Source organism: Sarcophilus harrisii, chromosome 1 (genome assembly GCF_902635505.1).
Source record: "Sarcophilus harrisii chromosome 1, mSarHar1.11, whole genome shotgun sequence".
NCBI classification, from domain to species: domain Eukaryota; kingdom Metazoa; phylum Chordata; class Mammalia; order Dasyuromorphia; family Dasyuridae; genus Sarcophilus; species Sarcophilus harrisii.
Window position 1 is genome coordinate 71,414,926 of NC_045426.1, and position 18,689 is coordinate 71,433,614.

Genomic DNA, 18,689 nt, shown 5'->3' on the forward strand with positions numbered 1-18,689 from the left:
TCTTAATTTGCATTTCTCTGATTAATAATGACTTGGAGCATCTTTTCATATGACTAGAAATAGTTTCAATTTCTTCATCTGAGAATTGTCTGTTCATATCCTTTGACCATTTTTCAATTGGAGAATGTCTTGATTTTTTATAAATTAGAGTTAATTCTCTATATATTTTGGAAATGAGGCCTTTATCAGAACCTTGTAGTCATGGTTTATTATACAGATTTGATTATATCATGTTCATACTTTTAATTCTGTTCTTTTTTATTCCTAGTTCCTTTTTTTTGTTGTGTCCATTTGTCATATTTCCTGCTTTTTAAAAATACAAGGCATTTTTATTATTACTTATGGCAGTTTTATTGACCATTGGTAATGTCCCTGAAATAGTTAATTGTTCACCATTCTTTAAATAAGTTAATTTTATCTTCTTGTTTTGCAACCACATTTTAAATTATTACCTTATCAGTTACTCATCAACAGTGTAAAAGCTATAAAGTAGTTTTTAATCAACTTATTCAAGGTTTCTAAATAGAATGACCATTTGTTTTCAGAGAAATTCTATAATAGTTTTTTTTTTTCAATAGTGAGTTTATATTAGTATATACTGAGTTTGTACACTCTTTTACATGCGAATTGTTAAACATTTTTCCATATGTGAATCTTTAGGGAGCATCACAGAGAATCTTGTTAGAAAGAAAATGACATGAAGCTTTAGCAGTTGCCCATTTGAAGCAAATATGTTCTTTAATCTTTACTTAAGTCACTGTGGTTGTTACTTAGCCTCCCTCAGTTTCCTCATTGTGAAATGATGGATCTGGACTAAATATTCTCTAGTGTTCTTTCTAGCTCAAAGTGTATGATATTGTTATCTTGCTAACCATGAACAATTTGAGTGAAGTACATTTTGTTGAAACTGCTTCAAGATTTAATAACATCATACTGCCAACTCCAAAATCATTCTACTTAGTTAAGTACATCCTTCTTCTCTGTCCCTTTTAAACTTCATCCAGTTCCTTCAGTATTGTCTCTTGGCTTTGTGGAATATTTAGGGTCTCAATTGTGCCCCACATTTGGAGCATCTTAACATTCTTTTTTTTTTTTTTATTTAATAGCCTTTTATTTACGGGATATATGCATGGGTAACTTTACAGCATTAACAATTGCCAAACCTCTTGTTCCAATTTTTTACCTCTTACCCCCCCACCCCCTCCCCTAGATGGCAGGATGACCAGTAGATGTTAAATATATTAAAATATAAATTAGATACACAATAAGTATACATGACCAAAACGTTATTTTGCTGTACAAAAAGAATCAGACTCTGAAATATTGTACAATTAGCTTGTGAAGGAAATCAAAAATGCAGGTGTGCATAAATATAGGGATTGGGAATTCAATGTAATGGTTTTTAGTCATCTCCCAGAGTTCTTTTTCTGGGCATAGCTGGTTCAGTTCATTACGGCTCCATTGGAAATGATTTGGTTGATCTCGTTGCTGAGGATGGCCTGGTCCATCAGAACTGGTCATCATATAGTATTGTTGTTGAAGTATATAATGATCTCCTGGTCCTGCTCATTTCACTCAGCATCAGTTCGTGTAAGTCTCTGCATCTTAACATTCTATCTTTAAATACTTCAATGGATCCATATTCTTACTAATGCCATTAGTCCCTTGAATGGAGCTAACAGTAACTGGTCTAATAATACTTGCCCTCCAGTCCAGTGCTCATTCATGTCCTCCCAATATATCTTTCTTACAGGATATATGCAATATGCTAGAGATCTTCATGTAGATATTCTAATTTTCCACATTTACCTATTTAGCATACAAATTATCCTCTCTGTCCATTACTTCTTACTCTTGCTTTTCAATGGGTCCATATTCTCTAATCATCTTTTAATCCTTTTCTAAATGTCTTCTGTACTGCTTCTTGCATGCAAGTCATCACTATATACATTGATAATGTGATATATATATATATATGAATATGATGATAATATAATTTAGTAATGTGCAAAATCTTGCTTGCATGTCTTATGATTCTCTCCATTGCTCATTGGGCCACCCACAATTTTGCATCTTTAGAAACTGTCTTCTTTCTATGGTGTGCCCTTGTTATTTAAATGGCTGTCTATCTTCCATTTGAACAATGAGCAAAATTTCCTGTGTGAGAATGACAGGAACTGTCTTATACTTTATTTGAAAATGATAATCACTGTATCATAGGCAACAGCAACTATATAAGCTCCTTAATGTCTTTTCATTGTAGCAAGTCACAATAATTTGTAATGTTATTCTCTTTGTGAATAACTGATATATAGCATCTTTGACATATATATATATGTATATATTTAAAGAGAGAGACAGAGACAGACACAGAGAAAGAGAGTGTAGTTTATGGACGATAAGAGGTTTCAATAATTTTAAAGCCACAGCAATAAGATTCTAAAGTTTCTCTCCTTTTTTTTCTTCCCCTTTTCTTCTCCTCCCCCCATCTCTTTTCCTCTTCTTCTCTCTCTCTCTTTCCCAAAGTTGCATTCTCTTGAACAAATGGAACAGTAAAAAAAAATCCCAGAGTCTTGGACTCTACCCTAAAACACCACCTCATATTTGTCTTACGGGTTTAAATCTTAGGACTCTAAGCCAGAGTATGAAGAGAGGGGTATGGTTTTTAAGTCAGTCATCTATTACTTAAACAAGGGTTAGACTCTTGAATTGGATCCTATACCAAGGTGACAGCTGTTATGGGAAGCATGAGGCTTGTTAAAATTAAAAATAACTTTAATGGCATATAATCAAGCCATTATAAGAATGGACTTCATAATTACACAACACTGAGTTCATTCATTCACTGTGATATCTTGGACTTTTAAATTAGCATATCTATTTACACAACAAAAGTTTTTGGTTGCTATGACTAACTCCTTTAAAACTAGAAGAACAAAATAGTTTTGTTTTTTTAAAGGAATACTCTAAAAATGACAGAATTAAAATATACTTAGATCATGAAATGCATTTCCAAAAAGGGAAGGAAACACATCTAATTTCATCTAATTTGTGTAATAATTTCATAGACTATACATCAAATGCTAAAGACAATAAGAGGGACCTTTAATACACTTTATAGTATGAAGAAAAGGAAAAGACAGGCTTCTTTATTTGAGAAAATGGTGTAGTCATGAATTGCAAAAAGAAGTTTGGAATTGGAATTAAGTAAAGAAAGTAGGTAGAACTTCCTTACTTTGTGTCTGAGATGTTACACTGTTAGATATATAGATACATAGATAGATATGTATCTATCTATCTATCTATCTGTCTATATACACACACATCAATGAGGTCACTGACAAAAATAGAATCATTATATATACTTCTAGCAGCATTTTTTCATAGGTAGCAAAGAATTGGAAATGAAGTCACTGCCCATCCATTGGGGAATGGCTAAACAAATTGGTGGTACATGAATATAATGAGATATTACTGTGTTGTTAACATTGAGCTTGATAAATACAGTGAAACATGGAGAGATACATGAACTTATTATGCAAAACAAAGATAAGCAGAGTCAAGAAAATAATATACATACAATCACTACCACAATGTAAATGGATGGAACAAAATCACAAAATACATGAAAGAGATGGTTGTAAAATTATAAGGAACAAGTGCAACCCTAAAGAAAAGTCATGAGAAGATACCTTCACTCTTTTGCAAAGGTGAGAGGTCCACAGGTGTGAAACACTGCATATATTTCAGGTTTTTTCAACATATTGTTTGCTTCTGCTGATTTATTTCTCTCTTAAATATTATTTTTATATGGATGACTTATTGGGAGGGAGAAGAGATCCTAGGGGAAATTCAGACAATAAAAATATTAATAAGAATTTGAAAAAATCTGAGCATAATGAATATATGAGAAACATGAAAAGATACTTGAAAAGCACAAATGTATAATCCTAACAAAGAGATGTGAGAAGACATTTCTCCTTGCTTCTTTATAGAAGTGAGGGTTTCAAATCACAGTTGATCAGAGAAATGCAAATTAAGACAACTCTGAGGTACCACTAAACACCTCTCAGATTGGCTAAGATGGCAGGAAAAGATAGCGATGAATGTTGGAGGAGATATTGAGATGTTGGAGGGAAAACTGGGCCACTAATACATTATTGGTGGAATTGTGAATTGATCCAATCATTCTGGAGAGCAATTTGGAACTATATCCAAAGGACTATAAAACTGCAGACCCTTTGAACTAGCAGTATCTCTACTGGGCCTGTATCCCGAAGAGATCTTAAAGAGGGAAAAAGACCCAACCCACGGGTGCAAAAATTGTTTGTAATGGCAAGGAATTGGAAACTGAGTGCATGCCCATCAGTTGAAGAATGGTTGAATAAATTATGGTATATGAATGTTATGTAATATTATTGTTCTGTAAGAAATGATCAGGAGTATGATTTCAGAGAGTAGCGACATGAACTGATGCTAAGTGAAGTGAGTAGAACCAAGAGTTCATTGTACACAGCAACAAGATTATTATACAATGATCATTTATGATACACATGGCTCTTTCCAACAATGAGATGATTTAAGACAGTTCCAGTGATCTTGTGATGAAGATCACATTTTGAATGATGAATGAAGAATGTCATCTGAACCCAGAAAGGGAACTGTGGCAACTTGAGTGTGGACCACATGTAGTATTTTAACTCTTTTTGTCGTTATTTGTTGCATTTTGTTTTCTTTTTTTCATTTTTTTTGCACTTTAATTTGATTTTTCTTGTGTAGCAAGATAATTGTGGAATATGTATAGAAGAATTGAAAATGTTTAACATAAATTGGATTACTTTCCATCTAAAGGAGAGGGATGGAGGAAAGGGAGGAAAACATTTAGTGGAATACAAGGTTTTGCAAGGGTGAATGTTGAAAATTATCTATGTATATGTTTTGAAAATAAAAAAGTTTTAATAATAAAAACAGAAGTGGGAGTTCACAGATTGTAACACATTCCCTATAACATCAGATTTTGTTGATGTGTTGATTAGTTCTGCTGAATTTTTCCCTCCTCTTTAAAAAAATTTTTTTTTTAAGAAGGGATGATTGACTCAAGAAGGAGGGAAGAAAGGGAAAAGAGAGGGGAGTCTGATGTAAAAACAAAAGTAGTCAACATCTATTTTTTAAAAAAAGATGACAGAGAGGGGCAGTGAGGTGGTGCAGTGAATAGAGCATCAGCCCTGAAGTCAGGAGGACCTGAGTACAAACACTTCCTGGCTGTGTGACTCTGGACAAGTCATTTAACCCCAGTTGCCTCAGTGGGGAAAAAGATGACAGAGAGACTGTAGATCTTCTGAACTCCTGTAAATTCTTCTGTCTCCTCCAATAAGGAAAGTAGCTTCAGTTTGAAAAAGGTTAAGATCACATTGAGAAGGAATTGTGACCAAGATAAAGTGAAAAGATAAATAGTAAGAGAGTTCTCAGTCATTTTACATGAGTCCAAGCTTCTGAATCTGGCTAAATTACACGCTAAATTACTGGTTTAACTTGCTGGTATGACTCCAGAATCCTTTTCAATGCTCTCTGAGACATCATGAAACATAGTAGAGACAACCATAAGAATGAAGACAGATAATGGGGGAAAGCGAATTTGGGAAATTATAAATAATAATAGCTAGTATTTATGTAGCACTTTAAAGTTTATAAGTTGATTATAGATATTATCTTTGCAACCACCTTGAGAAGTATGTGCAATTGTTATCCCATTTTATAGTTGGGGAAGTTGAGACAAACAGAAGTTAGCAAGCAAGTTCACATTTGAATTCAGATCTTCCTGACTCCAAGCCAGGAGAGCCATCCACTGCACCACCTAGCTGCTCCTAGGTAGAATTATATGGTCTGCGGATGCTCACTCTAACTTTTGAGGATTGTAGGAGCTGGAAAGAACTTTAGGGGAACCACTGAGCTCTCCTTCATTTTGGAGCAGTATAATGACATGCACAGACTTATACAGCTAATAGGTAACTGGGGCAGGATTTGACCACAGGTCTTTCTGATTTTTAAGTGCATTGTCCTCTCAAGATAACTCTCAATCTTAAAATGATCCAAAATCATAAATTCAAAAGAAAATTCCCTTTACTGGATGAGTATCAATAAGCAAGTTTTTTAGATACTTCTTGTAATACTTTTTAACTTCTTAATTTTCATTGGTGTCCATCAACATCCTTTTTTTCTTTCATAACTCAACCATTTTAAAGAGGGTACAAGATTAACCTTAAGTCAAGATTACTCTTAACTCTTTTAGGGAGGTTTCAGTGATTATTCAGTCATCAGCATTTACTATGATTCTGTTTTTCTGATACATGAATCATCATTCAACATGTAAAACCCCTCCTTAGTCCCAGTTGTGAACATATGATCTGAATATTTGGTATGTAGGAGATGGCATCTGAAACAATTAGTAAATGATAAAAATCAGTGTTTGTGACACCAAAGTGTGGCCAAAGAGTCCGTGACTTCCAAAAGGTTAAAGAATATTGAGAATTTAGAAGTGGTTTCAAGATTCCTTAAGAAAGTCATCATCAGTAACTTTCCAGGGATCGTTTTTCCAGATTGGAAACACTATATACAGTTTTATGGTCCATGCTATAGTTTTAAATAAAAAAAAAAATAGTCCATGTCGAAAAATTGAGCAGGTCAAAGATTCTATGTCAATCAGCAGTGGGATTGGACCTGTGGATAAAAGCTGTACTTCCAGTCTGGGCAAGATGAGGAAAGTCAGTCTTTCCTGACTCCCCACCCCCACCCCCAAACCCCAAACAGTTTCTAAACAAACAAATAAATCTTTCATCAATGTATTCAATGTAAAAAAGGTTACAGCCAATCACCTCTCTGTCAACAGCTTTAACATTTGAACTACATACAATGCAATGTTGAGTGTTTTGAGACATTAATACTAGAAGAGACAGATTCATTTAACATATTATAATTTTATTTTAAAATCATACATTTAACCTGTTTCTTTGTTTTATGATTTAAAAAGTACATTGCTTCAATTGAGGTAGCTTGGTCTTTTGAGGTATTTTTAAATTTCAGTCCTAATTCTCATCAATATGTCTTTCCCACAGAATAAGAGTTTAACTCAGCTCTTTCAAAATGCCATCAAACCTCCCTCAAAAAATGTTAGTAAAGTCCTTCACAGATTGATTCTGTTATCATAGCTAATTGTAATTGCTTCACAGACTTTCTCCATAACATTTAACTGTACAGTTTCTCCTAAACTCTTGCTATGTTTATTAACAATTCAAGTCTGCTCAGAAAAGAAGTTATCTTAGTATTTTACAGACATACATTCCCTTTGCATTTAAGAATCAGTTCCCAAGATTCTATTCATAAAGATACAGCAGACAACATTCCAAAGTTTTTATGAAAAGAGCTATCACTTAAGTTTGAGTTGCATTACTAGAAATATGACGCAGATTCTCAACTGATAAGAAATGGAGGGGAAGGAATATTCCAAGAGGCATGAGGAGAGATGAAAAGGTTTGGAACAGGAGGAGAATGTGGTGGGATAGAATGGACAATAAATGATAAGCATTTATGACTGTGCTATCTCAGTATTCTTAGGAGGATCATCTTTACTTTATTTCTCAGGGGCTAAGATATTCAGTTGTTAATGGATAATTTTTCCTTTTCTGTAGACGCCTTCAGGAAGAAGACCAGCAATTTAGAACCTCGTCTCTGCCTGCCATACCAAATCCATTTCCTGAGCTTTGCAGTCCCACTAATTCTCCTGTTCTCACAACAAACTCTTTACCTCAGAATCAACCAGCTAGTAAACAGGTGAGTAATTTTGTACTTTCTGACTTAAGTCAGTGATTATTTTTTGTGATTTTTTTTTTTTTTTTGGAGTATTAATTGGTTTGTTATTTTGGGGAAAAAGAAAGGGAAGGAAAAGTAGCATTTCTTTCTATAGACACACAGATAATACCTTTTACAGTGAGAATTCAGTGTCAGATGCTTCTCACAAACTGACTAATTTCCTTTGGTCATAGAAAGGTCCTCCCAGGGATAAAAGTTCCCTAGACACAGTGAAATCTCAAGTCCATTTCAGAGAGAAGGGAAAGGAGGAAGAAGAGGATGGGGGAGGATGGGAGAGACAGACAGAAACACACAGTGGGGGAAGAAAGGAAGGAGGAAGAGTGGGAGACAGACAGGCATGGTATTTTTAGCTTAAAAGTGCACTGAGATTTACTTTTGAAATATTCTATATAGATACAGATATATATGGGTATATAGATATGTATATATATGTATCTGTAGGTATACAAGTATACAAATATACATATGTTTATATACATATATAAAATATGGTTACTTCTGGGGGATTTGGATTTGTTACATAAAATGTGATTGCTTCTTTGGGATTTAGATTTGATATTTGATAAAAACAAATTTACTTTATTAACTTCTGATAATATTTACTTTATTGATTTCTGATAACATTGATTATAGTAAGAGTTGTTTTTTAGAGGTATGTCAACAAAAAAGACCATAATCTATCAATACTTGTCATTCTGTACCTTGGAGAGTTATTTTAAACAAATAAGAATATATACATATACATATGTATATTTTATGTGTGTGCATCCCTTTGTATTCGGAAAACACTACATGAATGAAAAGGCAAAGATATGTTGAGAGAGAGGGAGAGACAGACAGACACAGAAGAAGGAAAGCTTGTATGAGTGTATTATACAATGTATACAATCTCTGATGTGCATCCTTTAGTTTGCTCCTACTGTCAAGAAAAAAGTGCAGTATTATACAGTATGAAGAAAGATGTCTCAACTGACCTGTATTCATATGATGTACAATTTCGAATTTTCTAATTCTCAGTTATTCATCTTGAAAATAGGAATGACAGTGTTGTAGTAACTATACTCATCTCCTACTCATCTTTCATGGGCTGATTAAGGCTCTAATAAGATCCTATGCCTTTGCCTATCTCAAAGCACCATATAAATATTAACTATAATATTACTTTTATCATTTTCTACTATTACTTTCTCTGTTACCTTAGAGCTGTCATTTAATCTCTATCAAGTTTTGAGACAATCATCTCTACTTTATCTACCTCTCAAACCTGTTTTGAAGCTATAGTGAATAAATATCTAAGCAAATACTTTTTGGGAATCAGATGTAAACTACAATTTTAAAAAGAGTATTAATTTGAAAGAGTTAGATTGTATTTCTGCAGCACCATATGGAGCAATTAGCGTTTAGAATGATTATTCTCACTAGATCTTATTACCATCTCTCAGGCAAACTGTTTAATTTCAAAGGTCATTCTCTGGCAGCCTCAACTATCTAAAACATATCCAAAAACTAGGAACTAAGCATAAATGTTTCTGATTAACGTAAGCTGAGGGCTCAAAGTCCAGTCTTATGCACCTTATTCTTATAATAGCCATTGAAGTCTTTATTCAAAGCTGGTTTACAACTCTTGTGAATCTCTGTTAAATGGATTCCCAGACCACAGGAAATGAGAAATAGGCTCATTTAGTTCAAAAAAAAAAAAAAAAAAAGCTGCCTTGTAGTCTATGAAAGTCTTCAGGATGAGACTGGAAAACCTTTTATTGGGAGGGAATGATGGAGACTTAGGGGCTCTCTTTTGGTTTATGAGTTAGATTAGAAGGCAGCTGAGATCCTATCCAGGAATAAATCTGTATGTTTTTGTGATTGACTACATTTCATCTTAAAAATAAACTCATACAGAATCTCCAACCCCTAAAATGCTAGGTAAATGTTGTGCGTTGTAATTTTTTTGAATTTCAATTTGGAAATTCCTGTTTTTTGCCAAGAGAAGTCACCCCAGGAATATTGATAGAAGAGATTGATATCAGTTAGTTATAGAAAAATTTAAAAATTAGGAATATGTTGGCTATTTTAGAAGTGAAAAGGGGGGGAGGCAGTTATAATAAAATTATCATCATCATATAAGGCATTATATTAATTGATAAATTTTAATATCCAAAATTAATGTAGTAAATTGGTAATCAGTGGTATTTTATTTGTGTTCTTTACAAGATCAAGAATTTTGGCTCCTCTAAAGTTATTCTCTTTGACCCTAAATTGTAAAAGTCTATGTCAGCTAAACACAAAGCAGGCTAGGTCTTATCAAGACTCTAAATGTTTATAACATAGATATATACATATATACGTATATATATGTATATGTACATATGTATGTCTATATGTGTATATTATATATATGTATATATATAACATATATAATGCATTAACAAAACTAAAAACAAACCAAAAAAAATTTGGAAAGGTTTAGAACAGGGACCTGGCATTGGACTGTGCATGAATATGTGGCATAGTAGAAAGTGTATTGTATTTGGAGTCAGAAGATTTGGGTACTTGGGTTCAAGTCCCAGCTCTTCTACCTATCTATCTATGTGACCTTGAGCATGTTACTAAATTAAGGTCCCATTCAGCTCAAAAGTGATGCTGTTTCTTTGCTTTGAGGAAGCAGCCTAGGAAAATGTGAAGAGATCCCCTCACCAGGTGATGATATTTTTCCTCAGTGCAAAAATTTTTAAGTTAGAAATACCATTCAAAATTGCCCAATTTAGGTATCTGAAAGAGGTCAAAATGTGTTTTAATTTATTGTGCACAGTGAATATTGATGCTCTCCAACACTCTGTCCCAGTCCTTTTTTCTTTCTAGGTTCTCTCACTTGGTGATTTTATCTGTGGGACTTATGTATTTCCATAACTGTTCATATAAGCTTGCAACCTTGCATTCTCATCCCACATATGCACTCCTTTACCAATTCTTGCCATTTCCACTCTTCATTCAGACTGAGCCCCTTGAGAGCAGGTACCTTTCTTTGTATCTGTAGCATTTCGCACACAGATACTTACTAAATGCTGATTGACTTTGATTTCCCATCACTACATTCATTTAGCCATCACTCTAGGTCAGACCTTCATCATCTCTTACCTACATTTTGTTGACAGCCTTCAAATTGGTCTTGCTACCTTAAGTCTCTTTCCACTCCAGTCCATCATTCCATCAGCTGCCAAGGTCATATTCCTAAAGCTTAGATCTGACCTCATTACTGCCATTCTCATAAACTCCAGGACTTCCCTGTTATCCTAGGAACAAAACTCCTAAGTTTAGCATTTAGATTTCTTCACAACCTGGCCCCTATCTACTTTTTTCAGTCTCCTAACTTCTGTTACTCTCCACATACTCTGTGATCTATCCATCTTGGCTCTTGGCTGTTCTTCACATAGGGACACTCTATCTCTCTTTTCCACAAATTTACATTAGCTTTTCTTCATGTCTGGAATGCTCTCCTTTCCAAATTACAACTATGAGACCCCTGTGCTTCCTTTAAGACTTCAGTTCAAGGGCCATTTTTTTCTAGAAGTCCTTTCCTGGATTTCCAGCTGCTAGTATTGTCTTCTCTAAGGTTTAGTCTGTATTTATCTTGTACATTCTCATTTATTTATGTTGTCTTTCTTGTTGGAATGTGAACTCCTTGCTGTGAACTGGTCCAGCCATTTGGGAAAATGATATGTAACAATGCCCCTCGAAGCAACTAAAATGTGGTTATCCTTTGATCCAGTAATATTATTACTAGATATATACCCCAAAAAAGTCACAGGAAGAGAAAAACAGACCCATATGTATAAAAACACTTATGTGACTGCTTTTGTTCAGTAGTGACAAAGAACTTGAAACTGAAAGGACACCCATCATTTGAGAATGGTAGAGCTAATTATGGTACATAGATGTGATATGTTATATCATATACATATGTGATATATCATATATAATCTGTTGTGCTATAGGAAATGATAAAGAAGACAGTTTCAGAAAAATATGAGACTTTGTATAAACTGATGCAGAGTGAAATTATCAGAACTAGAATAGTTTATAGAATAATAACAATATAGTAAAGACAACTTTGGAAGACTTAACAACTCTGATCAATGGTTATTAATCATAAATCCAAAGGAGTCACGAAGAAACATGCTACCTATTTTCTTACAGGGACAGATAAAATTCAGGATGTAGTCTGAGACAAAATTTATATGGACCTGGCTAATATAGGATTCTATTTTGACTATGCATATTTTTTAAGATTTTTGTATTTCTTTTTTTGCTGTGGGAGTGAAGTGAAAGAAAGGGAAAGAAAATAAATATTTGTTAATTGGGAGAGAATAAATTTTTTTTAAATGTGAGGTATCTTTTATTTATATTCATAAAATATAGCAAAGCTTGAGGCACATAGTAAGCATATGACTTTGTGCTTACCATATTGTACGCTCTAATTAAATGCTTCTGAATGAACCTGATGGATTGTTTATTCCTGGGACCAACCTCAGTCATCAACAAGTTTCTCTTAAGCTCTTACTTTGTGGAGGATATTATGCTAAGCACTGTAGATAAAAATCATTTATATCTTCAAGAAGCTTCTGTTCTAATGGAGTAACAAGATGGAAATAAGTAGGTTCATACAAGACACAGACAAGAGCAGGTAAAAAGTCACCTTAGAGGGAAAAGTGATAGCAACTTAGAGGAAAGGGAATGAATGGCCTTCTATGGAAGGAGGAGTTTGACTTGAAGTTGAGAGCCATATTTTGTAATTTGAAGTAGCTGCTGAGCTTTAAGTTTATTTGGATCACAAACAGAATACCCTCTTAGTTTGGCTGGTAAATCCCTGGAGGAATAGCATAAGAGCCTGTAAAAACCTGTCCCTATCCAGGCTGACTACTAAATGGTTTTACACAAAACCTATTTTGAGTGAAGAGCTGAGATAATGTTATCAAGGCAGCCTGGATTCTAGCCTCAGCTCTTTTAGTAAGAATTGAGCTATATGACCTTGAGGAAATCATTGACAACCACCCCCACCCCCAAACACACACACACACACACACACACACACACACACACACACACCACACAATAACAACAAACAAACAAACAACACATCTTAATTTCCTTATCTGTAAAATGAAGTGATTAAGATGACTAAAGGTCTTCAGTGACCTATTTAGCTCTTACACAGTGATGAATTACCCCCCAAAAGGGAAATGTTCATTTATTAGTTATGTAAGATGATTTCATGTCTGTTTTCCTCTCCTGTTTTGCAGCATTCCAGCCTTAGCATATATTCTTGTTGTTATGTTCTTTAAGTGACAGACTTCCTGCTGATCTGTTCTCTCAGTAGGAAAATGAAATGCTGTTTGTCCAGAACTATATTTGAGACATTTTTTTAATGAACTTAAACCTTTCCATGAATTGAGAAAGAATACCTAGTAATATTTCTATTTATCTTTTTTTGTCTTCAAATTTTAATTTAAACTCTCACCTCTGCTAATAATATATATTTTATTTTTCTTAATCAAATATTGAGATATTCTTAATTTTTTCTTGGAATAAGGACAACATAAAATATTGCACAATTTCAACTACTGGGAAATCAGTCTTTCATTCCTACCCCCTGCCCTTCTCTAGCTTTTCTGACTGTACACTGACATTCTTTATGACTTAAAATCAATATTCACAAGTTTCCCCTTGTTCCATAGGACAATAACAGAATTCTCTTGTCTTTTCTAAGTTAATTTTGTCCCCAAGCTCTTTAGAGTTGGGAGTTCTCTTTCATTATTCACTTGTCTGTAGATATTTTTTCTCATTCTCAGTCTCCTTTGCACAGAGTAGGTAACATCTCCATTTGAGGACATTATCAAAACTTAGAAGCCAAAGTAAGTGTTTCTTGTCAGGGAGCCAGAGTTGGCTTTGCTTCCTGACTTTGTCACATGCTTTAGCTACATCTGGGATTTCTACCTCCCCAGTGACCTTCTGTTTTCAATAAGTATACAGACTAGCTGTCTATGGTTGTGTCACTTAAGTTGTTTACAAAGTTCCTCATCCCAAAATAAGGCCATTAAAATATTATCTAGACCTCCGGGCTATTGCAGGGGAAAAAATGCTCTCTTATTTTGGAAGCAGGTTGGTGAGAACCAAGAATTTTGTCTCCTAAAACTGTACATGAGGTTTCATTACTTGAGAGGGTGGGTTTTGTAAAGTAAAAATGTATGTGTGTACATGTGAGTGTGTGTATATATACACACACACACAATACACATATAGTGTATATACATATATACATGCATATACATACATATGTACATATATGTATATAGACATACATGTGCATATGTATTGTGTGTGTGTGTGTGTATGTGTGTAGTTTTTTTTGTTTTTGTTTTTGTTTTTTTTTGGTGGGAAGAGCTAAAGATTCCATTCTGATTTTTCTTCTTCTGTATAAAGTGTGAGTTTCATTTAATGGAAGGTTAACTTTGTCTCCTTGATACCAGAGGTCATGATTACATTTCTTCCTCTAAGCAATTCTAAATACAGAGCTAAGGCCTTTAAATTTATAATAATGATGTAAGGTTTTAACATCTAAAAGACTTTGGGCTCCATTGTTTTCTCCTTGCTCTGTAGAAAAAAGTAATCTGATGCTCTAGCTGTCCATTTAGTCAAGGTTGGAAGATACACAACTTTCTGGAGCCAGACAGAGCCCAGAGTAGAATTCAAGAATAGTATAAAGAAATGAGCGAATTATAGCTGGTGTATTATGTCTACATGAGCACACCTTGTCATTTGGACCAAATTGACCAAATTAATGGACCAAAGAAAGGAATAATACCTGTTTGAGAAGGAAAGTGTGAAAGATGAGGAAACCAGAGACCTCTCAATTTGTCTAGAAGTTTGTTTTCCATGCTTCATTATTATTAAGAAAGTTCAAGATAATAACTATGAGAGAAATGTCAGGATAAAATGAAATACCATTTAATTTAACCAAACTCTGCTAAAGGGAAAGACAGTTGTTGTTTATGTGTAACACAAAGAAATGTGTAAAAGGTATTCTGAAAGCAATTGAAGAAATGACCCTCTGGCTTTTCTCTGAGCTTTTTCACAATGTTCTAACTTAATTCTTAGATGGAACTTTAGTAGTGCTAAGAACAGATGCTAAATCCATTAGGGGTTTAAGGAATGAACAAGAGGGATGACAAGTTTGCTAGCAGTAATCCTGGAGGGAGACACTATGAGGTGGAATTATGCCATTGAGTGGTGGGCCAACCCTAAAAGGGATTTAGTAGCCTAAAAAAAGTTAGTTAACAAGGAGGAAGGTGTTCATCATTATCTGGTGGAATAACACCAATATGGAATTAATATAGATTAAGTCTTTTATAAGGGAAATAAACTCAGGGAGGGAGGAAGGATGGAGATGGGATTGATTTATATATTTAATTTTATAATTTGCACTGGTATAATTTTCGTGGTATATAATTGTTAACAAAAGAGTCTGGAACTCAAAGTTTTAAAAATAATATAATAATTATATAATTGATTTATAATTTGATTTTCTCATTAGACACAATAATGGTAGAGTTATAATGGTTTTTTCAATGCAAAGAATTCATCTGAGAATTCTGTTAGAGGCTTCAACCAAGGGTGAGGGGCTATCCTAAAGTTCCACAAACAAAAGGCCTAATCAAAATCAAAAAGATCCAGAAATAATCCTAGCAGTGTTCCTTCTGACTTGCTTTGAGGCTTCCAGATTGTTTCCAGGAATTCAGACTATGTTCATCTTCAGTGGTACTTGTTGGCCGACTCCATTAGAATAGAGATGGTTTCATTTTTATATTTATATTTATACCCGTATTGTTTAGCATGTAGTAGGGACTTAATAAATTTTGCTAATTGATTGGTAATAACTCATTTTAAAGTCTCTAAGGAAAGAGATTTAGATAAGCAGTGAGAAATTGAACGCAGCAAAAAAATGAGTTCCTCTGATTTTTTTAATAATGAAATTGAATCTCATGAGAGTATAAAGGAGGGAATAGTAACTAATTTTATTTAATAATAAAAGAATCCTGGTCTTTTATCACCAAAGTCACAGTTGCAGACTTGATATCTCAGAGACCTACCTAGTCCATCCTCTTTATTACTGTGAGGAAAAAAATGGACATTTGTCAAGCCTCCCAATTCATGGAATTCTCAGTGTTCAGAATGACATCATAAATCTACACTGTGGGCAAAGAACCTTCCATTTTATAGAGTTAATCATCATTAGAAGAGATTATACAACTTTTTCCTGATCATCATCATCTTTACTACTTAAGTTTTGTTTTTTTTAAGTTTGATGAGTCCAAAAAGCTGATGCTGGAACACCAGGAAAAGCTATCCCATTTCTGTGACTTTGTTTATATAACTCAATACTCTCTTCTTCTAGTACACTCAAACTATAGGCCCTTAGTGCTATATCCTTATAAGAAACCTCTTCTCTCTTTTTCTCTCTGGGTATCCACGTCTGAGTGGGACAGTATATTATCCCAAATTATAGTTCCCTGACCTTGAATAAATATCTTTCTTTAGTAATCATTGAATGGATCTGAGTTTTTCCAGGTTGACACTAATAGAGAAAGGAAATTTTTTTCAATTTTTATTTATTTTTAAATGCTTTTTATTTTCACAACATATGCATAGATAGTTTTTACCATTTACCCTTGCAAAACCTAGTGTTTCAATTTTTTTTCTCCCTCCCTGAGGAAGGAAATTTTTTTCCTATTTAACTAATTAAATTTTTCTATTTAATTTCCCAAACACTCATTGTGACACCAAACTTATTGTTTGATCCTTGGGCTACAGTGACAAATATAAAACAGTTCTTGCTCTTAAGAAGATTTCATTCTTTTTGAAGATGAAGTGAGAGAAAGCTGGATTTTCTAGAAGGCATTGCTAGGTAAGCTAAGTTTAAAAGACTTGAATGATGGTTTTCTCAACTTGCATTTATGGTCTTGCCCTTTGAGGTCAATAATAAGGTATTTTGGAGCCAGAGAAACCTATGAGTTTATAGGTAAACTTAAATTTCTTTTTGGACTTATTTTTATTTATGTCAATACTCTTTAACTCCAGTGTCTCACCTCTGTTTAGAAGGCAAAGAGGGAGGTTTTTATAACTCCTCTCAGGGACCAAGCTTGTTCAGTAGATTTATTTTCTTTGTTCTTTCCTTTTACGTTACTGTGGTCATCATATATATTGTTTTTCTGTTCCTACTTACTTCACACTGCACTGGCTTCTGGGTTCTCTCATTCATGCTATTTTATAATATTCATAGTCTTTCAAAGTAGTACATCCTACTACATTCATGCGGCACAATTTACTTAAACTTTCCAATAGATTCACCGCTTCTCTTGTTGTATGAGCAAAATTGGCCTTCTCCTTCAACAATGACTTATTTAAGAAGCTGTTTGGAGGATTGATGGGGAGAGAAAAGGATGGAAGCAGAGAGACCAATTGGAGAGATAGTGTAAAAGTTCCATCAAGAAATGTTTTGGTAACTTGGCAGTGGGGGAATGAAGATTAAAAAAGGAAGGATTGACTTTAAAGTTGTCAATTTGGATGACAGAATGAACTGACTGGTAGCTGGACTGAATGAATTGACTGGTGCTTGGAAGGGTATTAGTTTTCCACCAGAAATAAGAGAATTCAGAAGGATGAGTCTGGTACATTTTGCATTTGAGTTGGGAAATTTAGATAGAGAATTCCAGCAAGCAATGGGTAGCATTAGATTGGTTTGGAGAGAGATTAGGATTGGATTTGTAAATTTGAGAGACATCAATATAGAGATATTCAAAGCAAGAATAATAGTAAATTACCATCCAGCATGATATAGTACAGGTTTGAAGGAAGATCTCTGTATTTAAATCTCAGCTCTGCTCTTCATTAGTTCTTTCAAATGAAATTATATTTTTAAATGCTTAGTATAGTGATTGGAGCATATTAGGTGCTTCCTAAATCCTTATTTCTTTCTCTTTCCTTCAGATAGGAATTGTTTCATTCATTATGTATATGTCTAGCACCCTATAATAAGTTCTTAACAAATGCTCATTGATTGACTTAGTGCTTTGGCCAAGTCAAGATTTGTTGTTCTGAGGATATAAGGAAAGCAAAAAATAAAAAATAAAAAGTCTTTGCCCTCAAGGAGACAACACATAAACAACTATATATACCTAAGATATAGATAGATCATATATTGGAGGCACTCTTGGGGGAGGGGGAGAACCCATCTCTTAGAGTAGAATTTCCTGGCCACCTTCCTGGTGGGCCTCAGTTTCCCCATTTGTAAAACAAATGGATTAGACTAAATAATCTCTGGAATCCCTTTCATTTGCAGAGTTTAGCTTGAAGCAGCATGTATGTTAAACACTTCATGGACTTGGTGGAGTCATACTGGAAGAAGCTGCAGTTGTATGATGTATAAAAATTTTGAAGCTACTCAAGCACAACATTTTTGACGTTTGGGTCTAAGGCAATTATTGAACAGACCATTTACAATAAGTATTTCAGAAAGTCTGGAAACAATCTTTAATACTTTGTTTATTCATTCAAAAGCTCCAATTGAGAGAGTGAATGCAATATTAGAAAGTTAATATTGCAAATACTAGAGAAAGAGGTTTTGGAGAGCCAAAGGAAATGTTTTAACTAAAGTGATAACAGCTGGTTGGGATAAAAGACAATATTTATATACTGATAATAATGAAGGGAAATGTTACTGTCTTATTTTGTTTGGAGTACAAATGGGGAAAAAAAAAAAACACCTTTATTCT

At 34.0% G+C, this 18,689-nt stretch overlaps 1 protein-coding gene across 7 annotated transcripts in view; it reads left to right on the plus strand.

Annotated features, from left to right (window-relative positions):
- The window catches only part of GRB10 (growth factor receptor bound protein 10), a 263,879-nt gene that overhangs the window by 154,854 nt on the left and 90,336 nt on the right, over window positions 1-18,689 (plus strand). For all 7 annotated transcript variants that reach the window (XM_031957203.1, XM_031957205.1, XM_031957204.1 and 4 more), the window contains one exon: window positions 7,686-7,827. In XM_031957203.1, the coding sequence (XP_031813063.1) occupies window positions 7,686-7,827 (142 nt within the window). The remainder of the gene's footprint in view (window positions 1-7,685; window positions 7,828-18,689) is intronic.